Source organism: Rhinatrema bivittatum, chromosome 1 (assembly GCF_901001135.1).
Source record: "Rhinatrema bivittatum chromosome 1, aRhiBiv1.1, whole genome shotgun sequence".
Lineage (NCBI taxonomy): Eukaryota > Metazoa > Chordata > Amphibia > Gymnophiona > Rhinatrematidae > Rhinatrema > Rhinatrema bivittatum.
This window is the reverse complement of record NC_042615.1, coordinates 363,280,738-363,296,147: the sequence shown is the minus strand read 5'-3', so window position 1 is coordinate 363,296,147 and position 15,410 is coordinate 363,280,738. Positions and strand designations below refer to the sequence as shown.

The window sequence follows — 15,410 nt, the reverse complement described above, 5'->3', positions numbered from 1 at the left end:
AATCCAGTGCCAATTGGGGCACATCCCCCTGTGGCCCTCGATTCTGCGGACTATTCTGCCCAACATGGGTCAAGGGGGAAAGGCATAAAGCAGCTTGTCTTCCGGCCAGACCTGCATGAGAGCATTGATGCCCAGGGACCACGGATCTCTCCTGTGACTGAAGAATCGAGAAACCTTCGCATTGAGAGAAGTTGCCAACGGGTCTAAGAACGGAAGACCCAGCGATCCACTATCAGTTGAAATGCCTCATTCGACAACACCCATTCTCCTGGATCCAGACTCTTTCTGCTGAGAAAGTCTGCTCTTATGATGTCTTTTCCTGAAATGTGAAAGGCTGAGATCATCTGTAGATGTCCTTCTACCCATTCCATGAGTTGGTCTATTTCCTGCGACACTTGCTGGTTCTTGGTTCCTCCCTACCGATTGATTTAAGCTACTGTTGTTGCATTGTCAGACATCACCCAGACTGCTTAATCTTGCAGTCTGTTGCTGAACTGCAAGCACATTAACCGGACCGCCCGGGTTTCCAGGCAATTGATGTTCCAGAGGGACTCCAGCATTCTAGGGTCCTTGAGCCGTCCATCTGGCTCATGTTGAAAAATTACAAGTGCACAAAATTATGTGCAAAAAAATTAGGTACCCCAGAGTTAACACCGCAAAAACACATGCATAAACTGTGCTCCAAAATCTGGGCACATCACCAATTACTTAAGAGATATGCGCACAAAGTTCGCGCCCAAAGCTGAGCGCACAACGCATGCACAGAGCTGGATGCCCTGCACACACCAACATTTCTGAGGAGGGCAATGAACACGTACAAAAGCGTGCAAAAACTTCACCGTGGCCTACCACGTAGGAAAAAAGCCTAATTGCAGGGCCTAGCCACCCAGGCCACTCAGCCCACTAGGCTGCCCGGTTCCCCCAAACCCCAGCGGGAGCGGGAATGAAGGTTGGAATGGCACGCTGAGCTCAGAGACCAGAAGAAGTTCTGCAAAACCCTTCTACAAGGTCTCAGCCTTTTTTTCTTTTTTTTAAGCTTACCTGAGCTCAGCCCTTACCGGCTGAGTTCAGAGATGGTCTCCAGCTGCAGGGGGAGAAGGCATAAGCAGTCACCACCGCAATCGGCCTTCTGCACCTGCTGCCTTTAAGCTGTACAATCAGCTAAATCCACACCAGGAAAACCAGCTACCGGACCAATGCACTCATCTGAGGGACCACGGCAATCACCTCAGGAATTCTCAACTGGGGGAGGGACCATCTGGTGTCACCACAGGAGAGCAAAGCTTTTTGTTTTTCTCTTTTAAATTCTCCTTCCAAAATCTGAAGCAATCCCCATAGGGAGATGCACATCCACCATCTGCTGGAGATGGAGAATACTGGCAGGCTGAGGTCACTGCAGGGACATGTATACTGTGACGTCAGCTTTTTCTGTCTCCATCTGCTGGCAGGGGAGCATAACCCACTGGTCCTGAGTCCATCTGTCTACATGCTAGGAAACCTGCAATTACCAGCACTACCCAGTGGTTCAGGGGGCAGGGTTCCAGGAAGCCACCAGTCCTGACAGGTAAGCAGTGCCAAACTTTCTGCTTGTTTTACCAGAGTCAGGCAGACATGTGTATAGCAGATAACTCAAGGGAGTGGATCAACGTACAATAAAAATTCTAATGCCTCAGATTTGCCTAATTTGTTTGAGGTCCCTATCAAAAAGTAAATTCTCTCTCTCAGTAATGCCTCCTAGTTCTCAACAAGCTCAGATCTGGTGCTCCAAAATAAATTGTTTCTGCAGGGTATAAACTGTAATGGAGCAAATAGAACAGAGTCTGCCAGATATCAAACTGTAAATCCCAAGGGCAGAAAACAAATTTAAAGTGGCAGGTTGGATTCTGTCCATGCTGGTAGCAGTATTTGCGAGGTAAACATTAACAAAAGTAAACAAACACAGAGTTTGAGTTCTCCTAGTGATGTGTTGAAATTGATGTCTTTACTCAGGCATGCATAACTACACAGTTCCAGCCTCGAGCCTGTCTGACCTCAGGAGCCTCTTATTAAATAATTTCATGAAAGCAAAATAGGAAACACCGATTGGAGCAGAGACGCAAGAGCTAGTAGATAAGAAATTGTGTGTCTAAGCACAGATTTCAGACCAGTCTGCTCAAGATGGCGGCTGTTCAGAATCCATAGGGATGGACAGGATATTCTACAGGCAAGCTGTCAGTGCTTAAGCCTATAACTGGGAGCTTTAGATTTCCAGTCACCTTGCGATTGTTGTGGAGTAGCAGATGGAGAAGGGATAGAACACACACAAACTTTCCCCTCTCTCATACACAAACTCTCACTCAGGTACCCTCTGCTCATTTTCACACACATTCTTATTTAAGTCTCTCTCCTCTCATTTTCCGTCATACACATGTTCTCTCACTTCTACACACATACACATCATTTTTAAAACTAAACAGTAAAAAACAAGAAATTTTGTTTTATTTTCTATCATTTTTTTGTGTGCACTATTTTCAAACATGCGCATTATTCTAACAAACATCCCACCCCAGGGGTCTCTGGAGAACCCCCATTCCACCCCTCTGTTGCCCCTGGAGATGGCTGAAATTCCCCCAGGAAGGGTTATATTCAGGAAAAAATACCATCACAGGTCCTGCACCCATCCCCTCCCCTTTGATTTAAAAAACAAAAAAAAAAAGGTCCCTAGGAGCCAGACCACCCATCGCCCACCATCCCAACCCTCCTTGACTTTCCAAAATCTTTTGGAAATTGGCAGCCACAAGGCCCAGAACATAGGAATCACTCCGGGCCGCCACTAGACCACCAGGGAAGATTTGGTAAGTCTGGGGGAACTCTGGAGGGTGGACTTGGATGGGTGATGGTAGTCTAACTCTCGGGGGGGGGGGGGGGGATATTTTTTACCAAAGCAGGGAAGTTGGGGGTTTAGGAATTTGGGTGAGCCTGTACAGGGTTTTTTTCCCCCTAAGTTTAACTTTTCCTGTGGGAGCTTCAGCCACCTTCAGGGGTGGCAAGAGAAGTGGGACAGGAGACCTCCGAGACCCCTGGAGTGGGTTGTTTGTCATGGCAATTTTCTTTTAACTTTTTTATAATGTGCTCTATTTCTAAATAGCGCACACTATTTTCCAAAATAAAAAAAGGAAATCAAAACAAAACAAAAAACTGAAAATGTTACAAAACAAAGCAAAACAAAAAACAAAACATTTCCTCTGCACTCCCCTAATACTAACGTTCAAATACATGCCCACACACACAGTCTCTCACACGCACATGCCCACACACACTTTCTCTCACACATATACCCAACTCACTCATACATGCTTGCTCTCACTTCTCTCCCTCTCATACCCATGCTCACTCATCTCTCTTCCTCTCCCATACACACACACTTTCTCTCTCTTTCACTCACAAAAATACTCACACATTCTCTCTATCCTCAAAAGTAGCAGCCGCCTCCTCCTTCGGGCCCATCATTATCCCTGGTTCTTCTTTCTGCCTGCACAGGCCCACGCAGGATACTTCAGTACCTGGAGTTTTCAGTGTTTGCTTGGAGCCTCTGAGCCAAAGTTAGAGAGCTCCTAGGGTCAAGTTAGAACTGAAAACCTGTGGGTGGTTAGCTAGGGACTAGGTTTTCTCTTAAGTTGTAGATGTATTTAGGTGGTATTGAGACCAATGAGCAGGTGGAATGACTGATCTTTAGAAGGATATTTTTCTACTCCTTTGGGGAGTCAGTTCCTGCTCCAAAGAATTTAGTCTAATTCTGAGGCCAGGAAGATTAAGAGGTCAATATTCAAAACCATTTAGACGGATAATTCATAAGTTATCCGTCTAAATGACAAGTTTTGAATATTCCCCTTTCTTATCTGGCTAAGATTTAGCCAAATAAGTAAGGGGCGTGTTGGGAGCATTCCGAGGCGTAGTTGACTTAGCTGAATAATTTATCTGGCTAACTCTATTTCTAAATAGTGCACACTGGAGTTAGGAGGATAAGTTATTCGGCTAACTCAAGAAAGTGCCTGAGAGCAGGTCTAAAGTTATCTGAGAATGTGTTCCCCCCCCAATGCTACACACGAACACTTCCAGCTTGTATCCCCTAGCAGTGGCATAAGCACAGGGCCTGGGTCGCATTAAGCTGCTCCCATGACCCGGGCTGAAGAACTTTGTGATTGAAAGTACTGAGAGAGTGGGAGGGCTAGGGTTGCGTTGGGATGGGGGTGTGGAGAGGGAAGGGAGGAGTGGTGCCCTGGAAGCAACATCTATTAAGAATGTGCCTTCACTCAGGAGTGGGCGAGGGTGGGGTTAGAGGCTGGCACCACCCTTTTATTTTATTTTTCTGGAAATGGAGTTTTGAGGGGGGGCTGCAGACTCAGCCCAGCAAGCCAAGCACTTGGAGCTCAGGAGTGGGGGCCAGAGAGAGGAAACTGTGACAGTAATGGGGGACTAGGCCCACAATCTGGCTATATTCTTTTGAACCTAATAGGATATTTTTTGAATATAGCTGGTTAAGGCTAAATTTATCTGGCTATCCATACCTGGATAACTTTACATTAACCAGCAATATTCAAAAATATCTGGTTAGGTATATATTTATCTGGCTACGGTTTGCCCGATAGCTTTAATCAGGGATATGCGGCAGGATGTTTATCCCACTGAATATGCCAGATAACTTATCCAGCTAACTTTATAGCAGCTGCCAGATAGCCAGATAAATCAGTACTTATCCGGCTGTCTGGCATGGATTGCCACTACTTAGCTGGATAAGTACTTTATCAGGCCAATAGTGGTGAACCATGCCAGATAGCTGGATTAAGCACTAACTTACCCAGCTATTTGGCAGCTGCTAACCACTATCAGATAGCTGGATAAATCGGCAGCATCAGTGGCAGTATTGACTACCAATACTTACCCAGATAATGGCCTGTCAATGATGCCTCCCCCTCCTTCCCAAGTTAAATGTGCATTTGGTCTGTGTCGAACGCACATTTTAAAGTTTATGCACGTTTTAAAACTCCCGATGCATTTGCACATAGTATTAGCTTTCTTACATAACATAGTAATAATGGCAAAAAAAGACCAAATAGTTCATCCAGTCTGCCCAGCAAGTTTCATATGGTAGTACCGCCACTCCGTGCAGGTTACCCCTATATTTCTGTTAAGTGTAGTAACTGCCGTGCCATGCTAGTTACTCCCATGCTTTATGTTAAGGATAGTAATATTTACAATCAGACAACACACCTTGAACATGCTTTGCTTTTGGACTTGGCCATTGAAGCAGTCCTACTGTATCCTGGACCGTAAAAGTCGTGGCCCAGTGTTGGCTGTTGTCTGAATCCAATTCCCATTTTTCCCCCCCAATGTCGAAGTGGAGAGCGATGTTACAATTGCACCAAAAGCATCAAGGCTAATCAGTTAATGGTAGCAATCCCCATGCCTTCTGATTAAGGGTAATAACTGCCACTCCATGCAGGTTACTCCCATGCAATTTTTTCTTCATTTCCAACCTCTAATCCCTAGGATCCACAGTGTTTATCCCAAGCCCTTTTGAATTCATTTACTGTTTTCATCCTCACCACCACTTCAAGGGCATTCCAGGCATCTACCACCCTTTCCATAAAGAAATATTTCCTGACATTGGATCTGCATTGTTCTCCATGGAGCTTCATTTCGTACATCATTAATAGTTCTATTATTTCCTTTCCAACAGAAAAGGTTTGAAGTTCGTGCATCACTTTCAGGTATCTGAAGGTCTGTATCACATCTCCCCTGTAGCTCTTCCAGGGTATACATATACAGATCCTTCAGCCTGTCCTCATAAGTCTTCCGATATGGACCCCACCCATTTTGGTCGCCCTTCTCTGGACTGCCTCTATCCTATCTCTATCTTTTTTTAGATACAGGTTCCAGAACTGAACACAGTACTCCAAATAAGACTTTACCAAAAACCTGTACAGGGGCATTATCACTTCTTTTTCCTTGCTGGTTATTCCTCTCTTTATGCAGCCCGGGCATTCTTCTGGCTTTAGCTGTTGCCTTGTCATATTGCTTTGCCACCTTCAGATCGCCATACACTATCACCCCAAAGTCCTTCTCCCATTCCGTGCACATTAGTTTTTCACCCCATAGAGCTCTTTTGGATTGCCGCACCCCAGATGCACGACTCTGCATTTCTTGGCATTGAATCCCAGCTGCCAAATGTTCAACCACTCTTCAAGCTTTCTTAAATCACTTTTCATTCTCTCTGCTTCTTCAGGTGTTTCCACTCTGTTGCAGATCTTAATATTATCTGCAAATAGACAAACGTTACCTTCTATCCCTTCCTCAGTGATGCTCACACAGATGTTGAACAGAGCCGGACTCAAAACTGATCCCAGGAGCATTCCACTTAATACTGTTTCCTCTTCAGATTACTATTACACACTGTCTCCTGTCAGTCAACCAATTTGTAATCCACGCCACCACCTTGGCACTCCCTCCCAAGCTTCTCGTTTTATTCACAAGCCTCCTGTGTAGGACTGAATCAAAAGCTTTGCTGAAATCCAAGTAGATCACAGCAAGGGCTCTTCCTCAATCCAATTCTCTAGTCACCCAACCAAAAAAAGTCAATCAGATTTGTCTGACAGGACCTTCCCCTGGTGAATGCATGCTGCCTAGGGTCCAGCAACCCACCAGATTTTAGATAGTTCACTGTCCTCTCCTTCAGCAGAGTCTCCTTTAATTTTTCCATCACTGAGATAAGGCTAACTGGCCTATAGTTTCCAGCCTCCTCTCTGCTCCCACCATTGTGAAGCGGGACCACAATCGCTCTTCTCCAATCTTGCTGCACCACTCCCGTTTCCAGGAGTTCAAAAATCTTTTAAAAAGAGCGCTAAAACCGGGGGCTGAAGTCAAACGCACATTCTAATGCTCAGCCACCTGCACCAGCCTGTTAGAATTTTAGCTCTCACTCCATTCTATTGTTATTGGTTAAACATTTGTTTGCATGTGACTCCTGAGTTTCTGGTTGAGCATCATTGGCCTAACTATATTAACTTCATTTTCTTATTCTTCACGATGGCTCTGGTTAATGGTTACAACTGACTGAAGTAGCAGCTTAGGCTATTAGAATTGTTTCCTCTTCTTTGTTAAAAAAAATATATATTTAAACAGTGCAACAATATTGGGTGTGTGTACACAGAAATCTGCAGCAAAACCAAACCAGAGCATTGAACGATTTTCAACTTGATGGATAAATATACAGAAAAAGTTATATCATATAGTTTAATGTTAAAATGATTAGTAAAATAGACAGAAAGGGCAACATTTGCCATAAGTCTGATTTGCAGACAGCTTGCGAAATGCTGCGGGCTGGCTGCAAACTGCTGTGGATTCAGCCAATGTTGCCATTTTCTGCAATGCAGCCAAAATTGTGCCCAGTATAACTCGTAACAATGCAGAAAACCTTTGTTCAGTTCTTAAACCCATCCTCCACCTCTTGGGCTGGCTAGGGCTGAGGATGCTATGGAGGCAGCATTTGCAGGTCCCAGGTGGAGAAAATCTCAGCCGTAGATTTGTGGTAACACTTAGTAGCCAGACGTACGGACGCAGGGTGCAGGCATATGGGTTTCCTGAAGAGAGACACAGTCTGTGGCCTCTCGTCAAGGACTGTTCCTTTGACATCTGGGCTAGTGTGGGGCAATAGGGATTGTATAAGAGTAGGGCAATCCCAGGTAAATGCAAATGAAGGCTCGTGGTGCTGCCACCACGTTTACATTTCAGAATAGGCACACAAAGCTGTGCCTAGGATGGAAAAAATCTGGGGTTAGTACAAAGAGAAAGATTTACTACCTCCAGTCATGTTCTGTCCCCCCTGCTTCTGGTGGTTATTTATTTTATTTATTTATTTAACGTTTCTTTTATACCGATGACCGTTTGCACATCGCATCGGTTTACAGTGAACACAAACCATTGGGCAGAGCCCTTACATAAAACAGATAATATAGTGAACTAGGCAACGTATAAATAATGTTTGGGAGGAGCCCTTACATAAAACAAACATCCATGATTAGATGCCATGGGTATATGTTAAGTAATTGAACAATAACAATAACTATATACAAAATTAGTGCGCAGTACAAAATCGAGAGGCAAAGAGGCGTTCATACCAGGATATAGGACCAAACAGTAAAGATGCCATGGCCCACGCACCTGTTATGCAGTCCACTGAGCTGAAAAACTAACTAATGCCCTGCTTTGTTCATATTCCCTCATGTCTCCTTTCTGCGGTTCAGACCCACTCAGCAAAGAGAGAGCAGTGCTGATGACTTTGCACTTCTAACCTGTTCTTCCTGCCACCAGGAGATCTCCCCATGCAGCTGAAAAAGCTGTTCTGCCAGTACTTTTCCCTCCCTTGCGGTTCACAGGAAGAGCAGGTTAGAAGTGCCATGCCACTAATATTGCTTTCCTGCCAGCTAGGGCCAGGTTGAAGGGAGGGAGAGAAGGAGGGCTGGGGAAGCAGGAGCAGCAGCTTTGAAGCTCTGGCAGAGGGAGATAATGGACAAGAGAATTTAGTGGGGGACTTGGGTGGGTGGGAACTCAAACTGGGAGGCACAGGAGAGATTCTCGTGATTGGGGGATGATGGGTACTTATGAAAGCAGGGACATAAGATTTGATGGGATGGAAACAGTTGGGACAGCAATTGGTTGGGTGGGGGGATATGAGTGGGACTGTGAGATGGGGCTGGGGATGTGAGATGGGAATAAGAGATGAGGGATGGGGTGAAGGATAGGAGGGAGTTGTTGAGAGATGGTGTGAAGGACCTGGAAAGCTGGGAAGGGGACTGGAGAGAGTGGAAAAGGGCTGGGCACTGTGGAGAAGATGAGAAAGGAGTTAAATCTGGAGGGAGCAGTGGTGTGCGGTGACGTTCACAGCAAGGGATTCAGTAAATGCATCCCTTGGTACAATCATCTTTTCTTCTCAACCAGCCTCTGGCATAATTGTCTTACATCTCACCCCTCCCCCTGGCATAATCACCTTCCTTTCCCCTCTCCCCTCCATCTGCCTGGGGAAGGAGTAAAAGAGAGCGAATGGAAGCTTGTCAAGTAGGGGGAGCCAGGTGAAATGCTGCTGTGCGTGTATTTATTTTGGGTGAGAGAAGTCAGAAAACGGGTTTTATTTGCTGTGAATTTTGAATTTTTGTGACCCTAGGGATTCAGAATACATTTAAAACTCTTGAAAGGGGTACAGTAGTCATGAATGTTTGAGAATCTTTGCTCTACTCCTTACATCAAGATGCTCCTACTAGGAGATGCAGAAACAGCTAGAAGAATACATCGCCTTGTCCCACATGCAACAGACAGACTGACCTTCATCAAATACAGAATGAATGACCACAAATTAGAAACAGAAACACGGGTAAACTGCCTGGAAACCCCAAGAAGCCAGACTCTGACTGCAATGCACCAGAGAAATACAAACAGAAATGTATTTCCTCCTATATACCATATAGAAATATTCAGAGAGGCACATTTCTCAAAATAACTGAGAAAATCAAATTATTCTCACTTCTCATCCTCTACTCAGAAGCAGCAGCTATAGCTCATCCTCCGAGCCCCACCATGTTCCCTGTAATCTCTCAAACCCTCAGCTACCTAGCATTCTCACTCTCAATCCCCTATTCCTTGCCCATCCCTCCAGAATCCCCAGCACTCTCACTCTCTCAGGGCCCCCCGAGTCCCCAAACTCCTTCTCAGCCCCATGACCCCAGCACTCTCACTCTGTCAGCCCCTCAGATTCCTCAGCAGTCTCATTCTCTCTCAGCCCTGCCAGAGTCTGCAGACTCTTACTTATAACCTCTTCTCTCCTTCTTCCCAAGTCCCCAGCAATCTCACTCTCAAATCTCCCCCCACCACAATTCCTTCCCCAGCAATCTCACTCTGAACATCCCTCCCCCCTCTTCCCCAAGTCCCCCACAGTGAGCAGTCTGAACTTCTGCTCCAGTCTCTTTAAGAGACCAATGTTCCAGAGGGGCCTGGGAGATCCTTACGCTGGCCCCGCTATTGCTGTGGTGCTGCATCTTCTTTTGCCTCAGCCTTATGTTCTGCATGGGCCGCATGACAGAACCAGCATGGCCTGAAGGGAAGCCCTGCATTAGGTAGCAAAGCACGTGGGATTCTTGCTTCAGACAAAAGTACTCGCCCGCCTTCTGCCCTGTGTTGTACTACCCAGGCTTGCCAGGTTGTCATAAAAGAACAATGGCTATTTTCTGGAAAAACAAGTCCAAAATCACATGAGGGAAAAAAACAAACAAAATTAGATGAAATCAAAATGGTGTAGAACAAATAAAAAAACCAAATACCATTACAGGTATCCATGTCACATTATTTGTTACCTGTAGTCAGCAGGTATGGACAGGCTTTCTTACAAAGGTGATCTTCTGCAGGGAGAAGAAATAAAAAAACAATTAAATGAAATAAAAAATAGTGTAGAACAATTCAAAAAAACACCAGCCCCTCACACTTATTCCCCCCTCCTCACCCCCTCCAAGTACATCCATGGCCCCCCTCACACTCATTCCCTCCTCCCTATCCCCTCCATGCACATCGCACACTCATTCCACCCCTCCTGATACCTCTTCTCTTTGACTGAGGCCAGCTGAGTGCTACACTCTCTTCAGCGTTCAGTTCTGCTGTGCTGCATAAAAGCCTCCTTGGTCACCCAATGCTGTTGCTTGCTGTGCAGGGTCTGCCCCACATGCTCCGGAGAGCTTTGCAGCTCTGGCTGGCTATGCTGCTGCAATAATTTTGTGTGGGCCTGCTATGGACAGGCCTCATCGGCAGCAGCAGCCAATCACAACAACAGCAGGGCAAGAGTCCCGCCCACCAAGCCCAAAAAAGGCACAAATGGAAGGAAAAACCCCCAATAAGAACTGATCCGCAAAAAATTAAAAAAGGTGAATCATTAGAAAAGAAAGCCCAAACTTGTGGGAAATAAGCAAGGTTGGCAACACTATGGTATCTAAGCCGACATCATTGGTAATGGGCCTGGAAATGCTTATCCTATTGGCTGCACCCCCATGCTGCTCGGCTGCTTGCTATTGGCCCCTTCATGCTTTGCCAGCTTCCATTGGCCCTGCAGCGCCACCTGGTAAAAAGGAGCAAAGAGCTGCACCCCAGGCAGTGGTGATGACTCTGCTAAAAAAAAAAATTATGGCCAGGGATTCAGTGAATCTCTTGAAGGCCCTGATCGCATGCCACTGGAGGGGAGGGAGCTAAAGAGGGGAAAGAAAGGGGAAATGGAGGCAGAAGGAAATGTGAGCAGCAGGGAAGTTGCTGGGACTGGTAAAGGGATGAAAAGCAAAGGAAAGGAAATGAAGAATGAATATAGAGAAAGGGGAAGTTGGGAAATGGGTGAAAGACAAGGAGAAATAGGCTGATGAGTGAGAGAAAAAAGGAGAATGGGAGAACTGGGAAGAAGATAAGAGTTGGAGATAGAGGGAAACAGGACTGGGAAGGACAATGGTGATATGAAACGGGCAGTTGAAAAGGTGGAGATGGTGGGAATGCGAGCAAAGATGGGGACAGGTAAGGGAGGGTGCAAGACTGTAAAAGCTGTGGAGGGATGGTGAGGATGTTTGTCAAGTGGTTTTCATTGATGTTCTAGCAGTCTCCTTCTGCTCACATCTGAAAATGCTGCTGCTAAACTTTCTATGTCAAACACCTGCTTACTGGGAATGAAATCTTGATGTCTCTGTAATGCCCCCTTGACCCGCTTACCTCGCGGAATGCTCCTGGGTCCGGGACTGACCCGGCAGGAGCCCCCCTAGGGCAGACTCCGTCGGTCCTCGGGTTCTGGGTGCCTGGTGCCTCCACCTGGAGAAGAAGGTGTTAGTGGGTGGGATTTCCCTCCCTTCACCCCAGGAAAATAAATGGGACTGTGAACAAGGCTAACAGTGTGTACAAATATAAACAGGTTTATTAAACATTATACATTTCTATATGACTATGTACATTGCTAATAGGATAACAAACAGCAGACTTATCTACTCATGGTTAGTAGTCTCAGGCCATGCAGCTATATACATTTCTACAAGATAGCAAGAACATTTAATATTTGACTATTTGGGGTTCTTGGTCCCCACAGTATACCACCCTATAGAAAAGGAGGGACCTCTTGTGTTCCCACAATCAAGTATTACTATCCCACCCCCTTTTTTTTCCAAGACTCACCCATATGAAAAGATGCAACTGGGTTGGTGGGCAGTGCTGGTCTCGGGGAGAGCCCATTGTGTCTAAACCACTGCCATCTCCTCTGTGCTACTTCCACTCTGCTGACAGGTCTGGTCCTCTTCAGGTCTAGATTCTGCCTCCGGTCTGATGCTGGGGTTCCCACCCTCCTGGGGGGGACCCAACTCTGCCTCTGGGTCTGCATCTTCCTGTTGACTTTGGGTTGTGGTGGGATGAGCTCCCACCAGCCTCCCTCCTTGGGGGGGGGGAGGAGCGGAAGTTGTGCACAGGCATGCACACATACAAATAAAAACATGCGCTTCTCTCCTTCTTCAGCCTGTGGCCTCTCTCTCTTTCTTCAGCCACCACTAAGTTAAGCTCCGCCGGTAGCCCTGCGGCCTCTCCTGCTGCCACCGGCCCGCCGCCCCCTCCCCCTGGGTGTGCCACCACATGCAAATGCACATTATGCACACCCGGTCGCGCTGGGCCTGGTGGTCTGAGAACTAGGTATCCAAAGGCTTCTGACTCCTTTTGTTAGTCAGGGTGAGAATATGTTTTCTTCCTAGGACTGTTATTCAGTACCCTTCTCTCACAAATCTCTCTCTCAAACTTTTTCAGTCAAAGTTCTGTAACTTAGGATTTTTCTATCCTTTTTTTTTTTTAAAGTGATGTTTCAGCGTTTCGCCGACAAGGCTTCATCAGGGCATAATTATATGTGCCAGCGTTCTTGTTTCTTTGAATCGGAGTGAGAGCAATGAGCTATGAAATAAGATATTGCTGGATTCCTCAATATAATTATGCCCCGATGAAGCCTTGTCGGAGAAACGCTGGCCAACATCAGCAATTTAAGCGGAATCTGTGGACTGGAATGGACATTGTCATGAGTTAAGTCAAGTTTTCTATATAGAAAAAATTATCCCTAAAAAACTTTTTTTGGAATTTTTGAATAAAAGGAGGGGGGAGGTTTTTTGACTGATGATTGGAATGACTGTAGCAAGTACTTAAGTTCTTTAACTAGGCTTCCTATTACTCTGAGGTCTTTTTCCTCCATATCACGAATAGTTGGTAGATCTGGCACAGATAATTGCAGGGATTGAAATTATTTACCTTATAGTGAAAGTATTGTCTTTATGGTTTGCGTTTTTCAACTACTTTCACTGGCTTGACGTATTTGGAGTTATTCTGTTCTTTACAACAAACTGATATGTTTTGATAAACCTGTGGTTTCTCTTTATATTTATTTTTTTCTCCAATATTTATTCTTATTTAGCAGCTAAGTAAGTCTGCCAACATCCACCTCATATCCATTCTTCTATTTATTGCTTATCCTCTGGAGCTGATATGGGTTAGTTCATGACTGCACATAAAACCCTGGAATCCTTTTGGCACAATTGTAGGCAGTCTTGTGCTTTTCAAGCCGGCATTTCCCTCAGACTGCACTCCATCTTGTCTATAAAGGGCCAGATATATGACTCCCTTACCTGGCAATCTCTGTTGCCGCAATTAATACTGGTATGCAGGAATGAAAAGAGAAGGCCTTACAGCATGTAATGTTTACCTTAGCTGTGGCTCTCCCAGCTTTGACTGGTCCAAAAAGAGAACCTCGGGTAATGTTTGTTGAAATATCATTTCAACGTAGACAACCTGAAATCTGGCTATAGTGCGCACAAACGAATGGATTTTAAATCCCCCCCCCCCCCCCCCGCATAAAATCCAGCCTTTACGTGGGCCTGGAGCGGGGAGGGGCGGGCCGGGACAGCGCCATTCCTCGCTCTGCTGGCGCACGCAAGTTACTTCAGGTCAGGCCCTGAAGTAACTTGCGAAATAAAAGGTTAAAAAAAACAAAAAACAAAAAACAAAAGGGGGGGGTTTAGAGGGTGGGGAGGAGAGGGAAAGGGGAAGGGAGGTTAGGGTAGGGGGTAGGAAAGTTCCCTCCCAGTCCGCTCCTTAATTAGAGTGGACTGGGAGGGAACTGGGAAGGCCCCGATATGTCGCCGCGCAAAAGTTGCCAAATTCGATCCCCCCTTGCGTGCACTGCCCTCGATTTGATAAGGTGCGCGCACGCATATTATAAAATCGCGTGTCCATGTGACACGGACACGCGCTCATATTTTTTAAAAAATCTACCCCATATTATGTATATAAAATATAGAGCTACTTACCATAGATAGGAGAAAATAACTGTTGAAAATGTTTGAAGATGTTTCTGAGTGCTGTGTTGGTGGCTGCATACATCTACTCTGTTGAATCTATCAGAGAACATTTCTTTGGGACGTGAGTTTCAAACAAGCCTACGAGAGTGTCTCCAAAGAGTGAACATAGAATTTGTTGTATCTGCTGATTTTTTTTTGGTCAAGGGAAGGGAAAAGTGTGGGAGGAGAGAGGGATTTTCCAGTTTGATGGCCCAGTGACCATGGCCATGTGAAAGATGGCTCTCAGGACAGCAGTACAGGCTACAAACTTTGCACAACACTTCCACCACATTGTTCCCCTTTATCTCTGAATTGTTTTTGCAAGTGTTGCTTATTACATTTCAGCTCTCAGTTCCACGCAGGCTGTCACTACTTCCTGGACAAACCATTAAAATGAAAGATACCCTGGATCAAGAAATAGTAAGAAGGGCTTCTTGTCCAGAGGTGCAACCATTCTGTACAACTAAGAAAGAGGATCCACCAAGTGACGACTACATTGATGTGATCAGTGGCATGCCATCGTAAGTCCAAGCTGAGTCATCTTAACTTAAACCAAAATTAGAAATGCATGTTCCTGCCCTTTGTTACATTACATTCACTGCTTATGCTTTTATGTATGTTTTCAAATCAAATAAATTGCAAAAGGAGAGAATTAGTTTTTTGCTTCATCTTCCAGATTGCTATGCATATTCTTTTCTATTCCTGTCCCATCCAGTGATTGTAAATGGTGATATTTCTTGACTATTTACTCACAGTAACAGAAAAAAAACACACAGGGTCTATTCACTGAGGATTTTCTGTCTTCGGCAAAAAATGGTATTTGCTCACTTACAACAAGTCTTTGAATTGCAAAGGCATTGGAACATAAGTATGCATTTCTGTGCTCAAGTGGACCCATTTACAATATATCCCCAACTCATTAGGAATAGAACAGGTTAGCAATGGAACTAAGAATCTCAAAACATACTAAATAATTAGTAGATGTGTTTAGCAGTTAATAAA

General features: G+C 45.3%; 1 protein-coding gene across 5 annotated transcripts in view; it reads left to right on the top strand.

Moving 5' to 3' along the window:
* STAP1 (signal transducing adaptor family member 1) overlaps positions 1-15,410 on the top strand; it is a 164,261-nt gene that overhangs the window by 90,628 nt on the left and 58,223 nt on the right. For all 5 annotated transcript variants that reach the window (XM_029600772.1, XM_029600793.1, XM_029600764.1 and 2 more), the window contains one exon: positions 14,754-14,929. In XM_029600772.1, the coding sequence (XP_029456632.1) occupies positions 14,754-14,929 (176 nt within the window). The remainder of the gene's footprint in view (positions 1-14,753; positions 14,930-15,410) is intronic.